This window comes from Prionailurus viverrinus, chromosome B4 (assembly GCF_022837055.1).
Source record: "Prionailurus viverrinus isolate Anna chromosome B4, UM_Priviv_1.0, whole genome shotgun sequence".
NCBI lineage: Eukaryota > Metazoa > Chordata > Mammalia > Carnivora > Felidae > Prionailurus > Prionailurus viverrinus.
This window is the reverse complement of record NC_062567.1, coordinates 110168602-110181834: the sequence shown is the minus strand read 5'-3', so window position 1 is coordinate 110181834 and position 13233 is coordinate 110168602. Positions and strand designations below refer to the sequence as shown.

General features: G+C 34.7%; 1 protein-coding gene across 1 annotated transcript in view; it reads left to right on the top strand.

The window, feature by feature from the left end:
* Positions 1-11347, top strand: part of EPYC (epiphycan) — a 36103-nt gene extending 24756 nt beyond the window's left edge. Inside the window, exons 4-7 of the mRNA XM_047867381.1 lie at positions 2911-3069; positions 4164-4366; positions 5692-5787; positions 10694-11347. Coding sequence (XP_047723337.1) covers positions 2911-3069; positions 4164-4366; positions 5692-5787; positions 10694-10864 — 629 coding nt within the window. The 3' untranslated portion in view covers positions 10865-11347. The remainder of the gene's footprint in view (positions 1-2910; positions 3070-4163; positions 4367-5691; positions 5788-10693) is intronic.
* The last annotated feature ends 1886 nt before the right edge of the window (positions 11348-13233 follow it).

Genomic DNA, 13233 nt, shown 5'->3' with positions numbered 1-13233 from the left:
GATCCTTCAGAAGTTGACTTCTCTGGCACTGTTACCTATACTCAGGTCTTTCAGCCAAGCCAGGAACAACAGAAAAACATAACGCCCAATCTTTTCAAAAGCTTTAGATTTTGAAAATTGTGTTTAGTTTTTGAAATTATGGCTCAATAATGTCAGGTTTGAACCCATAAAAAAAATCTATGGCTTTAGAAAAAAAAAGTTATCTGCAAAGTAGTCTGAGGGTGAGTAATGAAGTTAAAATTTTACACTTGACCTTAGCCAAAAGGCTGAGAAGCGATGAAGTTAAAATTTTAATTCACATTTTAATTTCCACAGAAAAATCAGCACCAGAAATGCTAAACTTTAAAATTAAATTTAAATCTTATACATGCATCATAGCTAAATAGCTTGGAAGGAACTATTTAGAGCATTAATAATCAAAATATCATATTTTTTACTATGAATACAAATTTCTAAAAATAATTTTCTGAAGCCATATAAAATAAGCTTGGGTTATGAGTGGAAAAGCTAGAATTAAAATATAACTGGCGTGAATATATATAAATTACCTTAAGCAATTACTGCTAAATTAGCAAGGCAATGAAAATATAGAAGAATCAAATACTTATTTTAAAAAAATATATATGTGGTAAATATTAATTTATAATGAATTGAAAATTAGCAAGTGTTCAATATTTTATAGTTCCCCTTAAATTTTCTTTCCTAGATTTCCATTCCTAAAATAGTTTTCATTCCCAGAGCTGTTATTGTAAATAATTTCCCTACTTGATGATAGCAATAAGACCTTAGTAGGTACACTAATAATTCTTGATCACAAACCACAAGTAGATCCCTCCACGAAGGCAACCAAATGTCCGGGTCTGCCTGGGAGTGAGGCATCCCATAGTGGGGGGGTTTCAAGGCTAACACCAGGAAAGTCCCAGCTAAACTGGGATGAACTGATCACTGAGCGATTGCAAGGAAGCTCTTCCATCACTTTCGTCTAGTTTCTCTCATGGCTATTTCACATTCTCCATCTCACATCTTAACCACCCTTCTCCTCCTCCTCCCTTTTTTCTTCAAGCTCATCAGAGAGCCAAGCCTCTTGCTCAACAGTGAAAATGCAATCTTCTGGTCAGCAGCTCTTGGTCTTTCTGTTTTGAGATGTAATCTTCACCTACATGGACATGCACGCACCTTACCTCCCTCTCCTCCTTTCACAACAGATGGACTGTCTGTCCTCTCAAATACAGGATGCGATCTTGCCCACTGTGGCTTTGAGTCCATGTCTTACCGCCCTCTCAGGATCCTTTTGATCTTCAAATTCTACTTTGGATCTCTTTCTACAAATTTCTCCTGCTTCAGTCAATTTACACACTGCATATATATTTGCTTATACTTATCACCATCTCTCTTTCCTCCTTCACAGTTAAACATCTCACTAGCATTGTCTATATCTGCTGTAACTACTTCCTCACCCTCAACTCCCTCCTCAATTTGCTGTTAATCTGGCTTCTAGCCCCATCACTCTGTAGCTCTTACTGAAGTTGTATATAACCACCGCAGTAACTAACCCAAAAGACATTTTCAGTCCTTAAATTATCTGACATCTCAGCAGCTTTAGAATGTTTTCTATTCCCTTTTCCTTTAAACTCTCTCTCTCTCCATTTGGCCTCCATAATATCTCCCCATCTTATCTTGCTCCTTTCCTTCTGGTCATTGCATTTCTGTCTTCCTTTGAAGCTCACTGTCCTCTACATGACCACTAAACAGAGAGTGAAGGAGGGGTGTGTGTATGTGTGTGTGTGTGTGTGCACATGTGATAGAGAAATATAGATCAATATGTTGAGACATAACGCAGCTTCACAAATACCTTTTGGATATGTTGCCTTTTCAACATGTCACCATGACCCCAACCAAGCAACTATCATCTTTTATCTAGACAGCAAGTCATCTCCACTCTGTCCACTTGCCCTCCCTCAGTCTTCTATGACAACTTCAAGCAGAGTGTTTTCTTAATCTGTGCAAATCTGATCATGTAATAACTTGCCCATCCTTAGGATAAGGAACAAAACCTGTAATAGCACAGCCTATAAGGCCTCTGCATGGTCTGCCCCATACATTTCAATGTAGTCTGTGCTATAGACACATGGACCATCTTTTAGTCCCTCCAAAGTGAAGGGCCTTTGCAAATGCTGCTTCCTCTGCCTGGGTACTCTTTCCTCCCACTTGCATGGTTAACTCCTTCTGTTCTTGCAGATCTCAACTCAGTTATCACCTCCTCAGAGAACCATGACTGTCAGACTGAGCCAGATTCCCCTATTTTATGCTCATATATTTCATGACATTTTTCACAGTTACCATTTTATTTGTTTGTGTCATTAACACTTATCTTACATAGAAGATCATAAAATAGAACTGTGTCTCCTCATGCTCCTCACTATTTCACCAGCTAGCATAGTGTCATTTACATAGAAAGAATTCAATAAATATATTGAATGAATTAATATTAATGATCATTACTCTGTCATTTTTCTTGAAGCAGGTTTTGTTTCAGTGAGGTGTTTAATTATTAAACCAAAGACTTAATAAAAATATTATGTGTGATGTTTTAACTTTATGAAAACCAGTCTTACTATTTACATTCGAAAAGAGAATTTCTAATAAGCATAAAAGCAACAACCACACTTTATCCACTCAGTAATTTGAAATAAAATTTACAACATTACAAAGAATATACTAATCATCATGGCAGCTTTCCTTGGTACGCTTGACTTTAACTTCTATTTATAGAAAACTATATGATAAAATATGAAATATCCCAGGGTAGTCTATATGAGACCCTAATATTATTTAACAAACATCTAATCACATTATTTCTTGGAAATTGCTTTTGTTACTTACGCACAATTATTTGCCTCTACCTTGTAGACTTTCCAACCTGCCTTCTGTGTACATGTATAAGTACCACCGTATACTGTGATGACCATGAACTTGATGCTATTCCACCGCTGCCCAAGAACACCGCTTATTTCTATTCCCGCTTCAACAGAATTAAAAAGATCAACAAAAACGATTTTGCAAGCCTAAGTATGGATGACAGCATTAATACCATTTCTTCTTTACAGACTTTTCCAAAATTTTTGCACTATAAAATGTTGGTACTAAAAATGAACCTTGGATATGAAAATTGGCCCATAAACAACTCTTTTCTTATTTAAATATTTGAAGGTATTTTTAATTATATTAAAAATGATGACGAATTAAAGGTCATTATGAAACTATATAGTTGATATTTTCAAATGAGCTATTTTCAAGAAATAGAATCATAAGTGTGTATATTTTATAGGCTAAAATTCATTATCATGTTATGACATTGAGTAAAATGTCATGGTCATATATTTACTAGGATTTGGGTTGTTTGAATAGATTCCCATTAAAGCACAGTTGCTTTATGATTGATGCATAAAAGCCTACATTCTGACTTAATAATTTTGGCAACTTAGAAAAGTTTTTACAAAACTTTATAAAGTGTTTTATAAAGTGTCTTTATAAAGTGGTTTGATCATTTGAGAATTTCTTTTTAATGCCTTTGTATTTTAATGCTAATGTATCTATGACTATTAGAAAATACAGCAATCTGGCATCAGTGAGGAAAACCTTTTAAATGGTAAAATCTAGACAAAGCTTATGAAGAATATAGGGAAAGCACAAGTTATCTTAAATATAATGTTTTGTTAAAGTTATGCTTTTTTAAAAATTTTTTAATGTTTATTTAGTTTTGAAAGAGAGAGAGAGAGAGAGGACAGAGTGCAAGTCAGGGAGGGGCAGAAAGAGAGAGTGAGACACAGAATCCAAAGCAGGATCCAGGCTCTGAGCTGTCAGTACAGAGCCTGACGTGAGACTGGAACTCACAAACCACAAGATCATGACCTGAGCCAAAGCCGCAGCTTAACCAACTGAGCCACCCAGGCACCCCTAAAGTTATGCTTACTTATAAGTGTATAAAAAAATATGTATAGCACTGGGTGGAAGCAATTAAATTTGTATGTAAAGTAGTTAGAAATAATTATTTTATTAATTGTCCATTGATAATTAAATTCATTGTTAATTTATATTCATATTTTTATGCGAGCACAACATATTCAACACTATTTAACTACTTCTTTCATTTTTCCTTCTAGATGACTTAAAAAGAATTGATCTGACTTCAAATCTAATATCTGAGATTGATGAGGATGCATTCAGAAAGCTACCTCAACTCCGAGAGCTTGTCCTGCGTGACAACAAAATAAGGCAGCTCCCAGAATTGCCAAACACTTTGACATTTATTGATATTAGCAACAATAGGCTGGGGAGGAAAGGAATAAAGCAAGAAGCATTTAAAGTGAGTTTTAAGTTTGGATATGGAAGACTTTAATCTTTCCACCTCATTTGCTGTCATTGACTAGCTTTTTTATTTCCATAAGGAAAGTCTCAATTTTATGAGACTTTTAACTACTAAAAACAAAACAAAACAACAAACAAACAAACAAAACCTCTAAGTACTACTTATCAAGTTTTGGAGAAATATTGTGTTCTGGTAAGTTCTGAGGCTAGTCAAACACAAGAACAGAAAGCAGAGTGAGACTAAGGAGTTGGTTCTCCCTGGAACACCAGTCTACAAGGAACACCTAGAAATGGTGTAAGCCAGACAATTTGTATTTCCCAGGAACTCCGCTCAAGGCGAATATTTTACATGGCTTAAAGGATAACTACTTGTGCAGGGTGAGGGAGTTGCGTTGAATAGAGAAGTCTTCTAAATCACCTTGTAAAAAGGATGGATTCAGTTAATCTTAGAAATTTTATTTTCTAAATGAAAGAAGCAAGTCTGAGGCTAGAATAACAGCATAGAGTATGAGAACACTCACCAACCAGCTTTCATACCCTCTCTTTGTTCAAGCTGCTCTTCTAAATCTATGCCAAACAAACAAATTTAAAATACTATTTGAAGAGACACCATGTTATTCCCAGGGAGAGTACAGAGAGCTGTGTGGACCCATTAGCACTAAGCAATGGCGAAAGTTCCATTTCTCCACTAGCTCTCCCATAACATTACCCTGGTAAGGCAGTGGAGTTAGGACACCTTACTGTATGTAGTCTGCCAAGGGTCAAAGTTCAGTCTCCCCATTCAGCTTTTGTTGGCATGGGTGATGGTGAGTCACGGTTTATTCTGTAGTATTTGGCTAGAGTAGACCTCTTATTGTCTAAATGTTTTTTGTTTTTTGTTTTTTATCTTGTTACGCTGCCCTTTTCCTGTTATTTGAACTAGAAAGAATAGGATATTGTTGGAGAGAAACTCTTTTCTCTATCCATAAAAAATAAAGGACCTTCCTACGCCTTACCCAAATCTTCAAAACCTTATTGCAGAAGATCTTCCATGGGAAGACACTGCCTTGCTTAAACTGAAGAAGTTAGAGTGCACAAAGCAAGGTTCTTCCTACAGCTCCAGAAACACTTTACACTTTCATCAAGAAAGATTTGCTTACAGTTAATTCTTACAAAACTCATTTGAATTGTCTAGCAACTAGAGAACTAATCTGCTTCACCCTTGCAAAACAAGACCTGGATGGGCATGTGTTATTTTACAAGTAGTTGAAAGAACAGGGAATGGAAAATACAACTGTGGCACCGCTAATTTCCACTAAGTCCCTACATTTGGAATGTTTACAGGATATGTATGATCTCCATCATCTCTACCTCACCGATAACAATTTGGACCACATCCCTCTGCCACTCCCAGAAAACCTACGGGCCCTTCACCTCCAGGTAAGCTTCTACTAGTAAGGTACGCTCAATAGCTCCATGGAAAACAAAAGCAAAGAGGAGGAAGCTGGGAGGCAAAAACTGTTTATAATGTCCTGTTGACACACAGTCACCATTTTTCTTCTTCTTCTCCTCCCTTTATTCACTCTCTCACTCTCTATCTGAGTGCAAGGTCTTTGTATATTCATGCTTCTGTCTATACTGTTTTATTTCTGATAACCATAGTCTCTAAAGATTTTCAGTCTTTGTTAAATCTTAATACACCTTTCTGGCACATGAAATTACTTTTGAAAAAAAAAAATCAAAACCTTTATCTCCTGAAGAAATGTGTGAGAATTGGAAATGGAAGAGAAAAAGGCAGAAAGAAATTTTTAATTTAATTCCTGGCTTTCAGGAGGAAAAAAAAATGTCGATTTTAGCTTTTGATTTTAGGTTTTATGTATTGAATTAAATTCAATCCTAGGACATTCCTATCTGCTGAGGGATGACAGACTTCCAACTCTCTGGATTAAGAGATTATTACTGCTGTCTGTGATAATACTGACCCTACAAAGTAAATTGGTCTCTGATGTTGCATTCAAACACAATGGATTTGTATATACAATATGACATTAAAAAATAAAAAGTAATTGGCTTCACATACCCTACTCTAAGGTTTAAAAGGGTATCATTAAGTGCACCCTTTAAAACATTTCTCTTCTCATGACCACTTTATCAACATGCAGTATATAGCTGTTTTTAAGTTTTTTTTTTTTTTTTTTTGAGAGACAGAGGATGCAAGTGGGGAAAAGGCAGAGAGAGAGGGAGAGAGAGAATCCAAAGCAGGTTTCACACTACCAGGGTAGAGCCTAATGCGAGGCTCAAACCCATGAACCACGAGATCTTGACCTGAGCTGAAGTCAGACGCTTGAAGAGAGCCACCTACGCACGCCTAGCTATTTTAATTTACATTGTTTTCCATTTGTATTTATTTTTAATGCTTATATAAAAATCTCCAATTTTGATTCATTTCAAATGTCTGCCAAATATATATATATATACATATATATATATATATATATATATATATATAGTAATTAAGAATGAAGGCTCTGGCAAAAGCAGATTCCCCAGGATGAAATTCTACTCCCAACACTATCTAAAGATTGGATAAAATAGCTGAACCTCCCTGCACCACAGTTATAGGAACATGGTAAGTTCTTACATGTGAGGCACAATTATTATTAACAGCAGGTACCTATTACCTATCAAGGAAAATAGTAGAGCACATAGGCACTAAATCTGTTATTCCTGATGGACACTTTGTAATGAGAAGAGGGTCAATTCAACAGAATGATAAAATGATTATCCACATATATGCACCTAACAATGTATAATTATATATTCCTATATATTATTATTAATCATTATTACGTTATTATAATAATGACTATAAACAGTATGCCTCAAATTGTGTGAAGCATGAATAGAAGTGAAGGTAGAAATAGACAATTCAACAAGAAGTTGGATCTTCAATACTTCACTTTTAATAATGGGTAGAATGCTAGTCATAAGATCAACTAGGAAACAGTTCAAGAAGATCTTAGCAGCATCTCGTTGATCTATATATCAACCAGACTTAACAGTCACCTACAGAACATTCTACCCAACAACAGCAAAATATACATGGTTCTCAAGTGTTCAACGAACATTTCCCAGGATAGATCATATGGTAGGCCACAACAAATTGAAAAGAATTGAAATTATGCAAAGTACATCTGAGTATAATGGAATTAAAATAGAAATCAATAACAAAGGAAATCGGGAAAATTTACAAATATGTGGACATTTAACAACATTTTCCTTAATTAACAATGAGTTAAAAAAGAAATCCAATAAATGATTTAAGCAAGGTAGTAGGTAACAAAATCAATATACAAATATTAATTGTATATGTATACACTATAAATGAACAATTTGAAAATGAAATTAAGAAAACAATTCCATTTTATATTAATCACAAAATAATAAAGCACCTAAGAATAATTTTCACAAAAAAAGTACAAGATATATAGTTGGAATACATATTGTTGAAAGACTTCTGCACAGCAAAGGAAATAATCAACAGAGAGAGGAGATAATCTACAGAATGAAAGACGATATCTACAAACTATACATCTGATAAGGGGTTAGTATCCAAAATATATGCACAACTCAAATAACTCAATAAAATATCGACTATATTGGCCAAGTACCTAAATAGGCATTTCTTAAAAGGAAACATACAAATAGCCAACAGGTATATGCAAAGATGCTCAACATCACTAATCATAAGGGAAATGCAAATCAAAGCCACAGTAAGATGTCACCTCGTTGAATGGCTATTATCAAAAAGACCAAAGATAACAAGTGTTGACAAGGATGTGGAAAAAAGGGAACCCTTGTCTGCTATTGGTGCATAAGGGGTACAGGCATTCTAGAAAATGGTATGGAGGTTCTTCAAAAAGTTAAACAGAACTACCATATGATCCAGCAATCAATCCCATTTCCAGATATATATTCAAGGGAGAAACTAAATCAGTATCTCGAAGAGGTATCTGCACTTTCAAGGTCACTGCAGCATTATTAACAATTGTCAAGATATGGAAGCAACCTAGGTGTCTCTCAATGGACGAATGGATAAAGAAATTTTGGTATATGTATACAATGGGTAATTATTAATTCTTTAAAAAAGAAAAGAAATTCACCAGGCACCTGGGTGGCTCAGTCGGTGAAGCCTCCAACTTGATTTTGGCTCAGGTCATGATCTCACGGTTCGTGAGTTTGAGCCCTGCATCGGACTCTGTGCTGACAGTGCTGAGCCTGCTTGGGATTCTCTCTCTTTCTCTCTCTCTCTCTGTCCCTCCAGCTCGCTCTCTCTTTCTCTCAAAATAAATAAATACACTTTTAAAAAAATAAAAAGAAAAAATTCAAAAAAGAAAAAAAAATCTTCCATTTACAACAACATGGGTGAGAACATTATGCTGAGGGAAATAAGTCAGACACAGAAAGACACATATTATAAGACGTCACATGTAGAATCTAAAAAAGTCTAACTCAAAGAAGAGAGTAGAATGGTGGTTGCCAGGGTTTGGGGGCTGGGGCATATGGGAACATGTTAGTCAAAGAATAAAAAGTTTTAGTTATTCAGAATGTATTAAGTTCTGGAGATATAATGTAATACAGCATGGTGACTATAGTTAAGAATACTATACTGTGTACTTGAAATTTGTTGACAGTAGTGGATCTTAAGTGTTCTTACCAGAAACACACATAAAGGTAACCATATGAGGTGATGGAAACGTTAATTAGCTTGATTGTGGTAATCATTTCACCATGTATACATGTATCAAAACATTATGCTGTATACCTTCAATGTATGTAATTTTATCTGAGGAAAAATAGATCTAAATGAAGGAAAGATAGCCCATATTCATTGTTTGGATGACTTAATATTAAGATGGAAATAATCCCCAAATTGATCCATAGATCTTTTATACAGAAAGTCAAAGTAATCCACTAAACCATTTGAACTTAAATGAGTTCAGCAATGTGGCAGGTGATAAAATCAATATAAAATATCAATTGCTCAATACACTAGCAATGAACTCAACCACAATGAGGTACCACTTCACATCCACTTGGTCAGCTAAAATAAAAAAGACAGACAATTACAAGTGTTGGTTAGGATGCAGAGAAAATTGGAACACTCATACATTGTTGGTGGGAATCTAAAATGGTGCAGCTACTTTGGAAAACAGTCCAATACCTCCTTGAAATGTTAAACATAGAGTTACTGTATGACCCACAATTCAACTCCCAGGCCTATATCCAGGAGAACTGAAAACATTTGTCAACACAAAACTTGTATGCACATGTTCATAGAAGCATTATTCATAAAAGCCAAAAGTATAAACAATCCAAATTTCTGTAGCTGATGAATTGGTAAAAATGTGGTTATGTCCACACAATGGAATATTATCAGGCAATAAAAAACAAACAAGTGCCGACACATGGTACAAAATACATAAACCTTAAAAATACAATTGGAAATGAGAGAACCCAGTCACAGAAGATGATATGTGATTTCATTTACATAAAATATCAAAGTAGGAACATCCATAAAAACAAAAAGTAGATTAGAAGTCATCAGGGGCTAGAGATAGAGAAAAATGGTGGGGGGTGGGGGGGGGAAGTAATTGCTAACATCTATGGGATTTGAGGGGCTGTTTAAAGTGTTCTAAATTAAATTATGGTGATGGTTGTATAGCTCCATGACTATCTTAAAAACCACTGAACCACACACTTAAAGTGAATGAATTTTACGTTATGTAAAATATATCCAATAAAGCTATTTTTAAATACATATTTCTGGGCCCTGCGTATCTCCCTAAGATTTGCTCACTCTCTCCCTCACTTTATTGACTTCAGCCATTTTGACTTTTTTCCCATTCTTGAACATTCCATGGTAATTACTCAGATTGAACATGGTGTTCTCTCTCCCTGCAATATTCCTACTTTGGCTCTTTCCATTCTCAGCTCCATTGCTACCTCTTAAGATGACTTTCCACAGTGACCACCCTTCCTTTTCCCTACTCATCATTTTTAGATATAACATTTTCTTTAAATTTGTTTTCTCGCTTTCTTATTTTACATTTCTATTACTGAAATGTAAGCTCCATTAGGGCAAGCACATGTCTACTTTGTGCTTCAATGATTTAATCCCCACTGTCTAGAAAGTGTTCAATGCATAATGATCCCTAACATGCATTTTTGGATAAGAGAAAAAACAAAAGAATAAAAATGGGGGTGAGGCAAAATGCACTATGTTATTAATCAATACTAGGCATATGTTATATTTTGTCTTATAATTTATTATCATCTCTTTTAGAATAACAACATTTTGGAGATGCATGAAGATACTTTCTGCAACATTAAAAATTTGACTTATATCCGTAAGGCGCTAGAGGATATTCGATTGGATGGAAACCCTATCAATCTCAGCAAAACTCCTCAAGCATACATGTGCCTACCTCGTTTGCCTATTGGGAGTCTTGTCTAATTGCGGATAACGGTTAGCATTATGATGCCTGCTATAACGAAACAATTCTTACTGCTCTCTTCGGAAACAAAAGCTCAGCATACTTTCAAATAGTGTTCTTAAAAATGATATAATTTCACAAAATACAACTAAAAGTTTTAAGATATGATGACAGTTTATCAATTTAAGCAAACACCAGATAAGTCAAGGATAAAAACAAATGATGTACAGAAAGAGTGAAACCAAATGATAAAAAAAATATGTATCTATTTCGCAGATATTCTTGAAAATCACATGTAACTTGCAGGCTTTAAAGATTTCTGTCCCATATAGTTTCAAGTTAAGTACATAATAAAGAAAAAACTTTAAATGAGCACTTTAGGTGTATTGTCAAGATTTAGATTTTTTAATTAAACTTTCCTTTTCCTTTTTTTTTTCCACTAAAGCATGTTTCTGTTTCCAAATTTATTAAAGAAAATCAAAGAGAGAATAAAAGTATTTGAAATCTACAATGGCCTTGTGGGCAAATATTCACTATAATGCAACATACAAATAATTATATCCAACAACAACAACAACAACAAAAAACATGGCTTTGGTTGTTGAATAATAATGTTTTATCACCTTAAAGATCTATCAACTCATTTTAGAACCTTGCTTAAATGGAAATTTGTTGGCATATGTCATAAGATGGTGGTGTAGTAGGAAGACTTCAGGCTTGTCTCATCCCTTGAACACAACTAGATAACTATCGAATCATTCTGTTGGTATATCTTTATGCCTGTGAACAAAATAAAGTTTATAAACTAGAAAACAGAAAATGGATGATATGAGAGCTACATTAGGGAAGAAGCTAAGGAATGCTTTCTAAGGTAAGTTGATCTTTCTGAAATGTATGATCATAATACAAGCACATGGTTTAAAAGTGAAAGATGACAAAAGAATATACAATGAAAGGTGATTTTCCTTCCAGCTGCACACCTCAAGTTCCACTCCCAAGAACAAACTAGGCAATGGTTTCTTGCACACTTTTGTGAAAGTTTCCGTAAGAAACAAAAACTTGTACATAAGCAATTACTCCTCTTTATTACAAATATACACGTGCAGGTGCCACACAGACATATATATCACCATAATATATGCATCTATACATGTAAACATGGATTTTTAAATACAATAATCACTATTCTAAACTTTGCTCCTTTCACTTAAAAATATTTCTCGATGATTTTTCCATATCAGCACATACAGCTCTACTGATTCTGAAAAGCACGTATCAGCCCATTACATGAGCATACATTTTATGTTCTTTTATTTACACTAAAATTGGAAGGACTAGCCTTATGTAAACAAAAATAACTTTGGGTACATGTGAGAGTACATCTGTGGGTAAAGCCATAGAAGTGGAATTCCGGGTTGAAGAGCATATTATTTTAAATGTTAATAAATATTACTAGATTGGCCTTCAAAGATGTTATACCCATTTATACTTTCACCAACAGTGTGGGAGAGTGCACAATTCTCTATACCTCACAAAAATGTTTTAATATCAAACTTCTTCATCATTGCATAATCTGTTTCTTATGTTGTTTTTTTTTTACTTTATTTTTGAGACAGATAGAGAGAGACAGAGTGTGAATGGGGCAGGGGTGGAGAGAGAGGGAGACACAGAATCTGAAAAGTAGGCTCCAGGCTCTGAGCTGTTAGCACAGAGCCCAACACAGAGCTCGAACCCACTAACTGTGAGATCATGACCTGAGCTGAAGTCGGCCATTTAACAGACTGAGCCACCCAGGCGCCCTTGCCTAACTATTTCTGAATTAATATATTAAAGTAAAAAAAGAGACAATTGGCAATAGTACACCTTTAATAATTAAAAACATACAATATATTGGGGCGCCTGCATGGCTCAGTAGGTTAAGCGTCAGACTTCGGCTCAGGTCATGATCTCCTGGTTCATGAGTTCATGGTTCATGGGGTCGAGCTCTGTGCTTACAGCCCAGAAACTGGAACCTGGAGCCTGGAGCCTGTGTCTCCCTCTCTCTGTGCCCCTCTTCCACTCATGCTCTTTCTCTCCCTCTCTCAAAAATAAACATTAAAATTTTTAAAATAAAAAATAAATAAAAACTTAAAGTATATATTTTTATTTTCAACTATCTCTTTCAGGCAAATATATTTCTTCGTCTATATTTTCTGAAATTTTTCTCATTATTTCATACCATCCATCATATGCCATTATTTATAGACATTATAGCTAAATCCAGAACTTCTGTAGTTCAGCAACTGAAAAGAATTGTTATGTTTCTCCACAGTAGATGCATAAGCATTTCTTTGTTTCAGTTTAAAAGTATAAATACCAATATGTCTGTAATAATTAAAAATATGTATTA